Consider the following 16,804-nt stretch of genomic DNA (forward strand, 5'->3'; position numbering starts at 1 on the left):
CGTGTATATATATATATATATATATATATTTATATATGTGTCCGTTAGCGCGATAACTCGAGCAAAATTGATCCGATTTTGATGAAATTTGGTACAAACATGTAAACCTACATTTATTCGAACGAGTTCGCGAACCAGCATAATCGGACCATGGGATCAGGGGTTTATGGGGGGTTTTATGGGGTAAAAATGGGTTTTTCTCATTTTTGACCCTAAAAACTTTAAATTTCTAAATTTCTCTCTAGACCATTTTGAAGAGCTTAAAAAAACAAATAATTTAGTATGTTGAAGTTTTTTTGAATGTTCATTGACTACGGAGAAAATTAAAAAAAATTGTTAATTTAAAATTCCCATGTTATTCTTATGGAGAATAAATAAACTGTTGGAGTTTGCTTGTTTATGGATATATTTTAATCAAATTTGGCTTATTTCATACTAAGCTATCAATATTTCAATTCAAAAAAACACACCTCAACATCTTCCCCGTAGCAGCAAACCTAACTACTCACTAAAATTAATGTTATTTAAATAGGAAATAAATCTGAAAATGTATAGGGAATATTTTAGTAGAAATCAAGCCAGGTAAATGGAAATTCGCTTAGTATGCAGGTTTGCTGCGACGGGGGTATTTATACTTAAGTTAAGTTGTAACAGTTTCCTTAGTTCTTTTCGGCCAAATAGGCTTACCTAACGGCGAATCACGTGATTTCAATGCAAGTGTAAGAACAAAGAGACGCGTTGATGTTACTTGATCCCGTATTGGAATAGGGAGGGGGGCACACGGGCATTGTCATCTAGGTATTAATCGCGCTTCACCCATCGTACTGTCTGCATCATTACTCTTGCTCAAAATTAATATATACACACACATTCGCATCTAAAAGTCCAAATACACCTCAAACTCAAGTGTTCAGCATCAAAATAATTATTTTATTTTTACCTTCCCATTCTCATTAAGACCTACACCCCCTTAATTAGAGTAGTGGTTGTAGCGATATCTCCTGAAGACCTTTAGACTATACTCGCGACCAGTACAATAGATTTTACGCAAATAATTTAAGTCGGTGTACAGCTTATAACTAGGAATGCGGTCTTCCGTCCGCCAACTGAGTGGAGCAAACAAATATGAAAACAATTAATAATCTTTCTAAAATACAGTATTTTACTAAGAGACATAATAGATTACAGCATAATAGCAGCTAAAGAAAACCTTTTATGACTAATGCAGTACTTCATCGTACGAGTCTCTAATTATTAATTTTTAACCCATTGTTTATATGCTTGTAACCGGTGTTAAGGTTTAAACTGTTTGTAATTGATAGTTTTTATACAAATAATCACAGTACAGTTGATGTAAAACTGCATTGCAATAAGCAAAAAGGACTTGTCTGAATCCAAGATAGAGCAGACAGCCGCTATTTCAGACTCGCAAATCAGCTGTTTCCTTCCATTGTTGAGTCACGACTCTTCCAACTCTACGATTGCGGTGAATTAGTTACCTGAATTTTGTCATACAAACGAATGTTCACACTGGAAAGTTGACTATATGTTTTGTAATAGTAGTTTACGTAACAATAGCGTAAATATGGTGTTAACGACACGAGTAGAAAATTTAAGGTGCGAGCCTTGGTGAGTGCCTTAAAAACGTCTACGAGTATTCAAAACAATGCTGTTGCCTATGTGAAACTTTTCAATCGTAAGAACTGATCTGAAAGGGCTACTTTAAAAATGTTCGAATGTAAAGTAACATTACTTTATGGGAATGGGAAATCTACAATAATGATGAGTGATTTTGCCCTTCAGTAAGTGTAGGGGTAGCTCAAGATTTTCAAACGAGAAGTATAGTCGACTTTGCACACATCATATGCATACATGCACACATATGCATCACCACACTTCATTTACTTTTTACTTAAAAAAAAAAATAAAATAAATAAATGTTGTCACACTGACTACCAATCACCCTTTATATGTGTCCATGAACACGATGCCTTGAGTAATTTTTCTTCGATTTTGATGTAATTTGGTTTGAAGGCGTAAGGCGGGATAAACTCGAATGAGTTCGTGAACCAGCATGATCGGATGATGGGAATGGGGTTTTATGGGGGGGAAATGGGTTTTCTCATTTTGACCATCAAAACACCAAATTTCCCAATTTCTCTCTAAACCATTTTAAGGAGCTTAAAAGACAAATAATTTAGTAGCTTATATTGAAGTTTTTTGTGCTGTTATTGTTTACGGAGAAAATTCAAACAAATATAAATTAACAATTCCCATGTTATTCTTATTGAGAATATTGTAAAATGTTGCAGTTTGCTTGTTAATGGACATATTTTATCAAACTTGGCAAATTTATTTATTTAATACTAAGCTATTAATATTTTACTAAAAAAACACTCATTATTAGCCTCCCTGTAGCAGCGAACATAGGTATTAAACCTAAAATAACCTAAATTAACCTTATATTAATTATTTAAACAGTAGGCCTATTAATTCAGGCAAATGAAAATTCGCTGAGTCTGTAGGTTTACTGTGGCGGGGTATTTTTCTTTATATAAATTGTTTAGTTTCGTCTGGACCTGTAAAATGATATACCTGCTTGTCAATTATACTTTCCTAATTGAGAATTTTGAGCTACCCTCTACCACCACTCTAAGAGCAAGATTTTCAAAATTAACCATCAGTAGCTCTTTATATCTAAGAAGGTTAATTGGCACTAACTGATTTTATATCTTTCAAATAGTTAAAAAGTTAAGGGGTTGGGAGTTACTTTTCAGCCACCATGTATATGCAATAATATGGCTATATTTGCAAGACCATTTCGTCGCAATGACAAATTCAAGTGTTCAAAGTGCGTGAAATTGACACGCTATACATTATAAATACTGTATCAAATAAATTTACGTTAAGCATTTTTTTTTACTAACAGTCATAGTTTACATTAATGTTGAACAAAAGGAAAACTTACGCAGTTGTAAGATAAAGCACGACAGCTGGTATTTCCAAGGGCCCAAATCAGCTGTTTCTAACCATTGTTGTGGCACGTTTATGCCTCTTCAACTCTGAATTATGAACAATTAGTTGATGATAAATCGTTAATTTTGTCTATCTTTATATTCTATTATTGATATAACAAATGTCTCTATGTTACTTAAAAACTTGTGAAGTTGGTTAGAGTGTATATATTTACCTCAGAAAAGCAATTTCTTGTGTCTTTTTATTACACCCGTATCAAACTCCTACATTTGATATACTGACCAATTCCCACATATCCCACAGAGAATTACAGGATTTGAGAATGTCCCCAGGATCACTCTAGGATATTGCACATATCCCAAAAACACATGCGTTTTTGGGGTTTTCTTCGGACTTCCTATGGATTTTCTCGGTAGGCTACATTAAAATATATGTTTTCTAGTTTTCTTTTTGAAAATTGTTTTAAGTATGATATCCTGATGGGACATCCCAGGGGGTTCCCCAGGAAACTCTGAGGACTTTGAGGGATTTACAGAGTATATCCCTTATACCCCACTGATATATCCCCAAGACTTTCCACGTATCTTCTCGTGTTGTGTTTGTGTTGGTTTATTTCATAATGCATTGAAATGTATTTTTCCAATGACTTATGTAATTTAAGTTATAAAGGAAATAAATGATCTTACGTCTATGTCTTATGACTTGGAACTGGGTTTCGATGCTACTATCTGCGTCAAGACATTCCTGGGGAAGCAGAATCATCACCTGCGAGCTTATCGACTACAAAGTTGGTGTAAGGGGTTCCTTAGGCATAATTGAACGCTGGAACAATTGGGGACAGTTACCCCCTCCCCAGCGAAGGCACCAATAGTATATTTGTACTTACGGTACAGACACACAAACCCTTCCTTCCCACTAGCCACCTCGTCTGACTGCTTTGCCAAGCAAGCTCTCCGTGCCTCCGTGCTTCTTGAAGTTAAATATAATCCATAAAACTGTTTGCCAGCACATCGTATGGCAAGGGGCAGCCCTGAATAACCGAGAAGGGAACGCCATCTGGAACATAATAACCTTACCCGAGTTTCCCTGGGCACGGCCTCCGTTTACCTATTAGGTACCGGAAATCCTGACGTACCGGGTGTTGCCCTTGGTAGTGCAGAGCCCAACATCTGCACCCCTGCTGCACTCCCTGGCAAAGTTCTAAGGAGCTGGTCGCTGACCACGCACAAAAGAGTCCCCTCGACAGTGCGAAGCTCAGGATTGAGTGCTCGACGAAAAAGAAGAAGTTAAAACCTCTGAAGGGGGTTGAAGAAAGAACAATAGAATAATAGGAAAGACGTAAGATTTCGAGGACCAAGCCAAACTAAATACACTTGACCTCCGTGAAAGTTGGGTCCGGTACATAAAGAGCCACCCATTCTCTATCCACTTGCCTCTTACATCAAGCCCGGGGAGGCTGCGATCATATTCTAACCCGAAAACTACACGGAAAATAATAACAGTTATAATAATGATGATAAAACATTTTATAATCATTGCTTTGAATCTTTTTGTGTATTATCGTATTATGCACTGCGTTTATAAAAACAACCGCAATTTCGTCTGCTGCCTTCACTTTGGTTTGTTGATTGTTGATTTTATTCTTTCTCTCTTTTGTTGATTATCCATATGGGATTAGGGTTTTTTTTTGGGTTGGTGCTGTTCGCTGTTGTTGTGTTTCTGTGTTTGTTGTGTTGTGGTCATGTCATGGTGTTGTTCTGTGTGTACTGATTTGATTTTTGAATGTAGTGTTATGTCGATAATGTTCTAGCATTATACACGCACAACATGGACAAATCTGTATTAATTCAAAAACAGATAAAAGACAACGCTGAAGATTTGCATAGCTATGTCAGAGACTTAAAACTTTGGGAAGAAGAAATGAAGAGGAAAGATAGACAGCTTTCAAATCAACCCACAGATGAGGTAGGACCTAAGTTAATTTACAGGACCTAGGTTAGGGATAAACCTACATAGTCATTGTGAAATAGGTGTAATGTAGTGTGACAATACCTATGCCGAATATTTATTCAACACAATTTATCTTGTGAGAAAAAGTATACATTTAACATAGGCCTATTCCGAATTTGTTGCACTGTCAGTGGTAGCCTTGCTCACTACAAGACTAGGTTAGGCCTAATGAGTTCTAGCAACTTACTAAAGATCTTCTCAAGGCATGACATCTGGGTACAATTCCATATCTGATAGTTTAATTTGATATATTGTTGGTTAGTTAGGTTAGGTTAACCTATATCGATATTTTCATTCGGTTGTTTGTGCCAACAGATATGGAAGCGTACCCCAATTACCTTCCTCTTCATCAAGACCAGCTTTGCCGGATAGGTTGTAGCCTATGATGGGTTAGCCTCTGGATCTGGATATTTGGATAGGTTGTGTTATAATAAAATAAAAATAAAATACTAAGCCTAAAATAAAATAAAAAAATAAAAATATTAAGCCTATAAAATGAAACTGTCATAACCTAACCAAACATGCTGATAACTAAACGAAAAAATCAAATGAAGGTTCACTAATCGAATCGATAGTTTTAATCGATTTTAGCATAGGTAGCCCAGTTAAGAAACTGTAGGTAGCCTAGGACCCTTAATTTAATCAAAGAGCACGATTTGTAAAATCTACCCTAACTTATAAGTTAACTTAATAGGGCTTAAGTTAAACTTACATGAGAAAATCATTATCCCTTCAACTGGCAGTGTGACTAAGTTCAGGCTAACACAAAACAGACAACGTAGGCTAACTTAACCTTTCACTTATAATTTTATTTCAATTGTCCATTTTATGTTTTATTTACATAAAGCATAGCCTAGTTATTCAAAAGGTTGTAAATCACCTATTATTTTGCTCGTAACTTAACTTATTTTACGATTTTGAGGAATCTAATGCTTAAACATACTGAATTAACCCTTTTATTTTAACCCGGTCAGAAATACCAAGTATGTTCTCCTCACGTTTTTAGTTCAGTGCAACCACTGCGGGGTTAAATAACTTCACTTTTACTTTTCTTAACTTTTCTTTGAAAAGGCGACCATACAAAGTAGGTATTTTAAGCCAAGAATGAATGGAGATGAGTGTATGATGAGTGGTGCGATCTTGTAGTCTTGTTAGTGACTAAGGCCGACATTCCTTAGACACAGCTGTTAATTAATAGCCCATACAGCTAATGGTGACTAAGGGACCTACAGTTTATAGTGGAATCCGAACCACTTTTTATCCTTGGTATATACGAATTGGTCTAATTATCAGGATAGTACTGCGGATAGTCGTAGTACTCACCCGTGCGGATGTTAATCCACACCAGGGAGTATCGCATCCACAGTGCATGCCTATACATATCCACAATTTAACTTAAATCATATACAAGTAAGTAACATATTCTTGGCATTAAGGTGCTTTCAGAATGTTAATTTAGGCTTCCCTAATTTTAATTTTAGGCACTACCACCTGTACGCCGAGCTAAACTCACTAAAAGTTCCTCTGAAAAGAAAGAGGACAAGAAAGAAGTTGTCAAGAAGAAGTTGAAGTCCTATGATTACAGTTCATGGGAGAAGTTTGATGTAGTAAGTGAATTCAAAGTTGTTTAAAAAACTTTGCTTTTTCATACCATTTTTATATCACCGTAATACATTTATTGGTACTTTCCTGTTATCTGGTAGGCCTACCTGCGAAAAAATTCTTTCCTGTTATCTGGTACTTAAGTTTATTAATCAAACAAAAACAACCAACAATGATTACATCTGAGTTTCGGGTGGCCAGAAGTAACGAATTAGGGTCAACCGGGGCTAATATGAACACACCAAAATATTGGGGCTAATATGAACAATGACTTAAAAAGTCATTTATCTGGGATTTTTAATCATGAAAAAAATATAATTAGAAAGGAAATTTATTGTATTATTTGTGTCCATAATGAGAAAACTTCAAATTTGACTTTTAGGTACTTTAAAAAAATACTTTGTTAAAACACTTTTTTTCCGCCCAAAAAACTTTTCCGCGCAAAGTGAAAACTTTTGTTATAACAATTTTTACATTGGTTGTAGGAATAATCTTAAGCCTGAATTTTGTTAAATAAGAATTGGGGATTATTTTTCTTTTCCCAAAGTTAAAATATATTAATAACAGCCAAAGTTATAAGCTTTCAAAGTTGGGGGGCTAATGTGAACAGTGAATGGGGGCTATTGTGAACAACAATATATACATATATATATACATATATATATACATATATATATATATATATATATATACATATATCGAAGTGATGGGATTTAAATCCTGTGATGAGGAAAAAAAATCATTCCTGAAAAAAGAAGATGATATATTTATTGTTTCTACCACTGACATTTTGGGGAAACTTCCAGCCCCTAATGTATGTGGAACCAGTGATAGACATAAGTATGTCTTCGACAAAATTGTCGAAGTTTTTGAGGCGTAAGTTCCTCAATAAACTTCTTTGAAGGCCTTACAGTGATAAAACAGTTTTAATTTTACAAAGACAACAGTTAAGGTGTTGAATAGGCCTAGCCCACAGTTTTATATTTACCTAATAGGCCTAAAAGTGCAATAAACTGTCATTTGCCTAAACGAACAATTTGCATTGTCTTAAATTATTGTTTTTTTAAGTGCTTTAAAAAAACAATTTGTATGTGGAAGAAATTTTTAATAAATACTCAGGTATGTTGACAGATAATTTTTTTCTTGTTTATATCTTATTATTAGCCCTGTATAATATTTATAAATGGTTTTAAAAAAAAGGGTTACCGTAGGGCGACCCGCGGCTCTCCAAAGATACCTTCATATCTCAAAAACTATTTAAGATAAAATATTGAGACTTATTGCAACTGGTAGACTAGACCCTAGGCTTGTTCACAACAGCCCCCACATATGCCTAGTGTTGTAAATAACAGAGTTATTAAGAGTGTTCACATTAGCCCCATGGGCTGTTCACATTAGCCCCTTTTAGCGGGGCTAATGTGAACAGTGGTTTTTAATTTTTTTTTTATAATGGTCACATCTATGGTTTTTGTTAGTAAATAAATAGATTCAGCTAAAAGAGCCTGTATACACTACTATTTTTTCTTTTCTTCTGTCATTTACCATTTTTGAGTTAATGTCAAAAGTTTACTTTTTTTGTTCATATTAGCCCCGGTTGACCCTACTTCTAACAGTGCCTCGAAAACATCGCAATCACCGACCATCTTGCGCCACATAAACTCTGCCAAATAAGACTCTAAATGATGACGTGCAGTGCCTTCGGTGCTTCTTGTTGCGCCACTTCGCTGACCCCCACATGTGTTCGACGGTCTGAGTATGTGCTCCGGACTCTGGATCGACGAAGTTGTACTTTGGTTAGGTTAGGTTAGTTTATCTAGGCTATAACATGAGTATTGTAAGTAAACGAACCTAACCTAACCAAACCTAACCTAAACGGTAGTATATGTGCTCCGGACTCTGGATCGATGAAGTTGTACTTGTGGTTAAAGAATTTTTTTGCAGGTACCAGATAACAGGAAAGTACCCATTTATGTTGTGAAAGATTTAAACAATCTTGCAGTTAGCCAAATTATTGGAGTTAATTAATTTAATTTAATATAATCTTTGCTGTTTGCCTGAATGCTATCAAATTGAAAATGTGCTGTTTTTCACTTTGAATGTTAGCCTAACCTAGTAGGCCTAAGCCTAAAGTTTGTATCCGATTTGATACATTTTCATCTTCTGACTATATATAGGCCTAGTTGATTGCAAGGCCTGTCCAACTTAGGCCTAAGTTATATGAATCATCAGGGATGACCCATACAACATGTTCAAAGAATAGCATGATACGTAGGCCTTCAAGGCCCGGGCGGTATTTAAATGGCTATTTAGGCTATCAATCGTTTATTCGTCTTTGTCACCATTTAAGTTTACATATTTATCTTTCCTTTATTTTTTTTTCAAGGTCTCCAGTCATTTGAACTTTTTATAAGTTTAGTTGGATTAAAAATAAATAATAAATTCATCTGAATTATTAAGGTTTTTTTTAGTCTAGTCTAAGTTAATATTTCTCCTTCAATTTGTTGTTACTAAATCCAGGACAAAGCCTGTGAAGAAATAGATAATGAGGACAAAATAATCAAAGAAGATTCTTGTCAAGAGACAGCGGAACAGCAAGAAAAGTACTTGAAAGAAAAAGCGTTGTATGAAAAAGAGTTGGTAAGTTGCATACTTTTGATGAATCCATTTTTTAACTTAGCGTACATATTGCTCTTAGTGTAGGCTACTTATAGTAAAATATTATTTAAATACAAGATTCAATAAGGTTAAGTTAAAAGTTAAAATATTTAATTTTATTAATGGTCTCACGGGAGCTTTAAAACTTCATCGATTAGGCCTAGGGACACGGTTTTTATAGTAAGATATTTTTTATTAATTATGTTTGCTGCTTAAAGATAACCTATTATAGATATAGATAACCTAGGTAAGCTTAGACTCCTTCTTCTTTGGAACACACTCTTGTACAAACTATTACATTCAAAACCGGCCAAGTTTTCAACAATGTGAGATGTGTGCAAAATCATTGAACTTTAACTATAGTCGGTTCAAAAAATGTAGGCATTTTGAGGGGAAGTTCCCTACTACCGTACTTCTTTATGTATATTTTGCAGCTGATTGACGTTTAGGCATACCTCAGCTGTTGAGCTATTGTTTTAAAAGTGGATCAAGTGGAAGGGATAGATTTCTTCCCCTAAAACCGCCTAAATTTTGTGAATGGACTATAGTCTAAACAAAAATACCACATTTAACATCATAATCGGTATGTATTAAATAGCGTTGGACAATCATTATTGTGTGGTTATTTTTATTATGCTGCTATTGACAAAGCGGCGCACATGTGTTTAAGTTTATGGCTGGATTGATGTTTCAAGGTGTCTAGACTGCTTCGGCTTACCTCAACACACAAGGTTCACCCATTTCTCCCTCATCTGATTTATTGGTATTAAGAAGTCTTAACATTTTCCTTGGTTTATTTCACTAGTTAATATTGAATAAGAGTGGTTTTAAGACTATAAACAAGGCTCAACTTTGCTCCAGGGGAATAAACACGTCAAAAACAGCAAGTGGGATGATGCCATCAGTTGCTACACAAGAGCCATTGAAGCTTACTCTAAAGATCCAGTCTTTTTTGCCAACCGAGCTCTGTGCTACTTGAAAAAGAAAAAGTAAGTATTATGGTGTTGACGGCTTGGTTTTTACAACCAGTTTTCAATATTTCTTCATATTACCACTAGTATTATGCCTTTGGTATCAGCAATCTGACACTTACTCCCATTAGCTTATCAGCAACCCTTATCATGGGCAAGAGGTGGAAATAACTATGATATTTTATGGAAAAAACCACAAAAGTTGCAATAACTTTTGAACAGTCATTTCTACTTAAATAGTTGTACCACTTTGTTTAGAGTTAAAAGGACTAGGACTAAATTTTAATCAAATTAGTTCGAATGGGTTTTTTTAGTACAATTTTTTCTTTTTATGGTTTTTTATGGAAATTGTCTGCAATATGCCTAATCCCTTACGTAACATTAAAATTTCCATCTATACAGTAGTCTTATTTAGTCTGGGCGCGCGGCCGCGCTAGGGCATGGGGTATAGGGGGGGAGTGTTTATTGCTCATTGCCAAATACATCTGGCCCACAAGGCTATGGGGTTGTTCAGCTGTTTTCATCGCTAGGCGAGGTGGCGGGGGGTGGCTCAAATGCATACAGGACAGCTAGTAGAGATGGAACCACTCGCCCAGACTGCTTGCACTTACTGTTCTATTGTAAAATTGAGGTGGTGTCTGTCAGGTCTGTCTGTGCCGCTCTCATGACTAAAATACTTTATAACGATACAGCTAATGAAATTGAGGTGGTGTCTGTCTGTCTGTGCGGCTGTCACAACTAAACCGATACAGCCAAAATTAAGCACTAAGATGGTCCACATATCTAGGAATGTCTTAGGCCTATTCTCTTCCCTGAGTTCCTCTCGGGCTACACCCCTTGGATGTCCAAAGTCTTGAGGTGAGGTTTTCAAAATTAAATATTGGTTGATCTCCATTTAAGGAAGCATGAGAAAACTCACAATGTTTACCTTTGCGTTGACATTTCAATATAAACAAGCAGAACGGCCAAAATGGTTATTTCACAATTTCAGCCAGCTGATCGAGACAAATTAAATATTATTTTACACAACTATGTGGTAGTTTTGTTTATTGTAAAACTTTTTAATTATTTATTCTAACTATGGCGTTGATTATCGAAGTAAAAAAAAGAATCCACAATTGTTGCTGTTATCAAATCAGAGAGAGATAGTTTTATCAAAATATGTTATGTTAAAGAACACCCATTCTTCGAAACAGAACCAATTTTCTCAACGTTGCGGTATAGCAGCTAGTTAAGTAAATAAAATTCTTCATTGTATTGTTTTTAATCTTCTGTTCTGTGTTAGGTTCGAGATGGTTGAATCTGACTGCACAGCTTCGCTGAGACTGGATCCGACCTACGTGAAGGCGATGCTGCGACGCGCTGCTGCAAGAGAAGCTCTCGGCCGAATAGAGGATGCGTGTTACGACCTGCGTAATGCGCTCAAGCTAGAACCTAACAACACCCAAGCACTACGGGACTTAGAGAGAGTAAAGAATTTGGTGGGTAAACAGTCAAAGTGGTTAATTAAATTATCAATAGTAAATAAATACTTCCTTATACAGCACATTTGGAAGCTGTATCAGATTATTAAGTGTGGTTTGAAAATAGCCTTTGTCGCATGGATAGCAAAAGTATTGTTAATATAGAAAGTTTAGCATTTATGACCTCAGCGGACTACCGGTAAAAACAGGCAAACAATCCTGTACTGAACAGCATTTGTACGGTATCCTTATTGAGTGGACAAAAATTTATGCAATAGATGGTAAAGAAATGAATATAAATTTATTAGAAGTATTTTATTGTATTGCTCCCAGGAACCTAAAATTTATCATTGTAATGTAAGAAATAGAAAACCAATCAATCTTTTAACTAATTATTACAAAACAACTGGATAGGCCCTACAGTATTTTAACTAAAATGCTTTGACTACTGAACAAGTAGAAAAAAATTGCTATTATTTTCAAGTCAACTGTTGGAAGTCCTTAAAATGTTTAGATTTCAAAATATGACTGAAAATGGCTTAAGAAAGTTTAACAACCACCATAGGCCTACCTATAAAGTTTTCAAACTTTAAAGCAAGAGCAAACGTTGTCCATGGGTTAGCCTATTTGTGTCGCATGCAGTAAAAACCAATAAATACGATAAACATTCACCTGGGTAGCTGGGTGGTATTAGTAATTGTCTAATATTCAGTAGGTTGCCGGATCAATTTTAAGGTAAACTTTTGATGGTTCAAAACTGAACTTGGCTGTCCTTGATTTCTTGGCTTTTTAAATGGTCCAAGTTACCAAAAGTGTTGATCTTAGTCAATAACAAATCTACAGACCGTATCACTCCATTCCACTCTCACCTCGAGTTAAGGTTCAGTTTGAAATATATACAAAGTATGCTGCCTTAACAAAGTGATTAGTTTAGGAGAGTATTAGCAAACTACATTGATGTGATTGTAATTTTACATTTTACGATAGGTCTCATGACATTGTACGTTCATTTCAGAGTAACAAATCAAAACAGCCCATCAATAGGCTAACCCTGAGTGAAGTAGAGTCCATCCCAGAAAATTCTGCAGCTACTGAAGGGAAACTGAAAAACATTTCATCACTAGTTATAGGCAATGAAAAAGTTAAAGAAGTTAGTACTGAAGGGAATGATGAGTTTGAGTGGCCTTCTTGTAGCACTACTATTGAACCGATTGTGAAACCACCTCATCTACGATCCAAGGTAAACTTATTTGATAAAACCGTTAATAGGCCTATGTTTACATTATAAAATACGGCTTTTTGTCAAAATAACTGGTGAGCTTTTGTCTGCTGCTCAACCTATATCATGTAATAATTGTATTACAATTTAGTTCCTTCACAAAAGAGTTGTTCAATACTGGGTTGATTCTCCCCTGGAACTGTTTGTTCAGGCGACAACCTATATTGAACTCGTCGTGCTTCACCCAGGTTCAATCAGTGTCTGGAGTTCAATTATGTATCCACTACCAATTTTTTTTAATGATTTTGGTTTTAAACTATCCTCTTCTTAACCATCAAACAAATTGGTTTTCAATTTTAAGATGTTGAAGTCCTATTTTAAGATTACGTTTACCGGTACCCATCCAAATAGGCCTCAAAGTTCTTTGTGTGGAACTGTAAGGGTGTACCAAATGCTTGATAACAAATTAATAAAATAGTGTTTTTTTTTTATAGAAAGTCTTAAACTTTATTTTCTGCAGAAAATTCTCCGTTCTGCAAACTGTATGCAAAATATCATGCATTACATAAAGGAAAGCGACGACATCAATATTCAGTGCATTGATTTTGAGTAAGAACGCGTAGAATAACCTAATTACTATAAAGCGATGCAATGTAATAGCAGTAGGTGTAATGAAACGGTTACGAGGGTTTGAAAACTTGTTTATTTCCAAATATTCATTAAAACTATCACATACGCAGTTCATTTACACACAAGTTGGACCGTGTAAGCCCACAGAAAATGTTTGGATTTTTCTAAGAATGAAATTTACTGATAAAACACCAACCAGCCAAAAATGAAATTCTGAAAGGTTTCTTACATTTTTGACATATATTTGTCAATGAATTCAATAACCCTTTCCCTTTAGTCCATCATACTTACTGCAATATGGATTTTAAAAACTTTTTAATAATACATTGTTCCACAGAAATGTCTGAAGCGTATTGAGATATACGACGTTGGGCCGAACACTCCTGAGCATATTTGTGCTGCCAAACTCCAAAAGTCTAACAATCTTCCGACAATAAGTCCTTCACCGACTCATCCTCCGACATCGAGCAGACTATCCGAGCCAGGTGTTACGTCTGCGGCTACTGTCAAGCCTAGGAGTATCCTAACTATTACTACCCCAGTGGACGTTCCTCCTCCCCCCACCACTTCAGTACAGTTCAACACCGCGTGGAACAGTGTCAAGGGGAACCCACAACTACGCTACAGGTATCTCAAGGTCAGTGTATGTACAATATTCGCCGTTCTAAGTCTCAGAGAGAGCGAAAACGTCGGGGTAGCGGATTTTTATCCCCCTGGAATTTTACCCCCTGGGCAAACGTGACGTCACAAACCAGGGGGTAAAATTCCGGCCGCGAACTTTTGAGTTTCGCGACATCAGCTCGATGGATTAAACGCGGAATTAAACATATATTTTCACGGTTGAATGTACGGCCCGGATTTTTACCCCCCGGAATTTTACCCCCGGAATTTTACCCCCCGGATTTTTACCCCCGGAATTTTACCCCCGGAATTTTATCCCCTGACCAGATATAAATTAGTGAGAATGATTAATTATCGTCATTCAGTTTTAATTTAACGGTAAACATTTTATTATTAAGTAGCCTATCTTAATTTATATGTATCATTAACTAATCGAACAGGGTTTTAATATTAATTTTGAGATTCGAGTGTCAGGATTCGATCTTTGAAGCCAACTGTTGGTTAATATGATCAAAATAAAACAGCGAATTCTGTTTACTTAGTTGAGATTACAAAATAAATAAATAAAGATAGGCTACTAAATAATGAAATGTTTGCAATTAATTAAAAAAAAGAAATTAAAAAATCAATTATTCAATTTCTAAAATCAGCTAGGGGGTAAAATTCCGGGGGGTAAAATTCCGGGGGTAAAATTCCGGGGGTAAAAATCCGGCCCGTACATCTTCAGTTGCCTAAACGCTAGTTATATGGACAGGGGGTAAAATTCCGGTTTTTATCGCTAATCTAATTAATCACGCTCTGACTATTTTCATTAGACTTCCAAATCCGCGGGGGTAAAATTCCGGCCGCGAACAAACTTTTGGCCACTCAGGTTACTACGTCATAGTGACGTCAGCTTTGCCCAGGGGGTAAAATTCCAGGGGGATAAAATTCCGGCGACCCAAAACGTCAAATATTCCAAAAGTTTAAAATGCTATAAATCATAAACCGTTTGAGATAAATAGTTGAAATTTGGAATATTTTCATATCTTAGTAGGAAGATCATAACCTCCAAGTTTCATTAAAATCTGACAATTTGAATTTTTTGTGGATGATTTGATGTGGAATGACCCCCATTTAGGTCTGCATTAATAGTTAGAGAATATTGTTATACAAAAATCTAAAGCCTAAAAAAGTGATTAGGCAATTAAAGTTATATTGTGATTATAACATTATTTTCTTTATTTTGATAGCAAATACCTGGAGAAAGTCTATCGGACATATTCAAGGATGCTTTAGAAAGTGGAATGTTCTCATCTATCCTAGACACGTTGTCGTCAGAGTTCATATCAAAGGAAGATGCTGTACTGAGTTACCTTAAAGGTCTTACAAGGGTTAGAAGATTTTCTACGCTGACACTCTTTATGAGTACAAGTGATAAGTCAAGTAAGTATTTAACTCTGTAAATATTTGGATTGTGATTATTGTGAATTTATTTGTCTTTGAGACCAAATGAAAGAAGAACAAGTAATACAAAGTTTTTAAGTCAATTCCTACTCAGGTCAACCAATTGGAGAAATATTTTAGTTACTCATTGACATTGACTTTGAACTGTGCAAAAAGACTTCTTAAATCTTGTTAAAAAAATCTTAAGCCGCATTAAATGTGTTCCATTTTGAGGTTATCACAAAAGTTGTAAAACAATTTTACATGAGAGTTCATGCAACAATATAATTTTGAATTAGTGGGGGTGAATTTCTACTGTTTGGTCAGCTTATTGGCAAAGAAAACTGTCAGCAGTGGCTTTTACACTAAAAATTTAAGCAAAATGTTCTTCATTTTAACTACCGTTACCGTTTACATTTTTTCTGCTACAAATGAAAAATAATAACTCAAGCAGCCTAAATCCTGGCCAAATCAATGAGGTCAAAGTCCACTATAATGTTTACTGTGGTTGAATGAGAACAGAGAACACCATACACAACTATCTCTTGACTTGACCTTGACATTAATCCAATTAAATTTAAAGTGATGATAGTAATGAAATATTTTTTCCTTTAAATGTAACCTCAGTGAATTCAATTCTTAACTGTGCTACTACAATTAAAATTGTTGCTTTGTTTCAGACTTAGTTAAGCTCTTTGACCATTGCCTTAGAAAAACAGAATGTTCGCCAGAAGAAATTAACGAACTTCGTAAACTTTATGAGATAAGTTAGGTTGTTACATATTATTTAATAAATATATTCCTCAGTTTTAGAGTGTATTAGTCCATTCCATATCTTATCTCATCTGATACTACTAATATTATAAAAATATGAAAGTTTGTGTGTTTGTTTGAAGTTCAATCACGCATTAACTACTGGTTGGATTGGGTTGAAATTTGGTATGATGATAGCTCCCCGATTAACATATAGACATGTTCTTCTCTCAAAAATCGTAACGGGACCGCCCCAGTGGCTCTAGAGTTTCCAATGTTAACCTTATGAGTGTTCATATTTAAAAGGAACTTTGCCATTAAAAAGTTAAGGTTTACCAACAGCTACAACAGCACTAACAATTATTTTTGCATTTACGACAAAAGCTAATTTGAAACAAGCAGCAACAAAAAGCTGTGAGAAATAAACTTTTAAAACGTGTCCTCTCCCATTGCAAACCCAAAACACAAGTATAACTGCA

At 35.3% G+C, this 16,804-nt stretch overlaps 1 protein-coding gene across 1 annotated transcript; it reads left to right on the forward strand.

Moving 5' to 3' along the window:
- The first annotated feature begins 4,730 nt into the window (after positions 1–4,730).
- LOC128996712 (RNA polymerase II-associated protein 3-like) lies at positions 4,731–16,384 on the forward strand. Its single transcript, XM_054422156.1, has 9 exons — positions 4,731–4,941; positions 6,468–6,593; positions 9,106–9,225; positions 10,105–10,232; positions 11,500–11,695; positions 12,693–12,917; positions 13,864–14,163; positions 15,380–15,572; positions 16,253–16,384. Exons 1-9 carry the CDS (start codon positions 4,804–4,806, stop codon positions 16,342–16,344), a joined length of 1,518 nt encoding a protein of 505 aa, XP_054278131.1. The 5' UTR covers positions 4,731–4,803; the 3' UTR covers positions 16,345–16,384.
- The last annotated feature ends 420 nt before the right edge of the window (positions 16,385–16,804 follow it).

This window comes from Macrosteles quadrilineatus, unplaced genomic scaffold (genome assembly GCF_028750875.1).
Source record: "Macrosteles quadrilineatus isolate MER2022 unplaced genomic scaffold, UCM_ALF_1.0 Scaffold_6__1_contigs__length_79288215, whole genome shotgun sequence".
NCBI lineage: Eukaryota > Metazoa > Arthropoda > Insecta > Hemiptera > Cicadellidae > Macrosteles > Macrosteles quadrilineatus.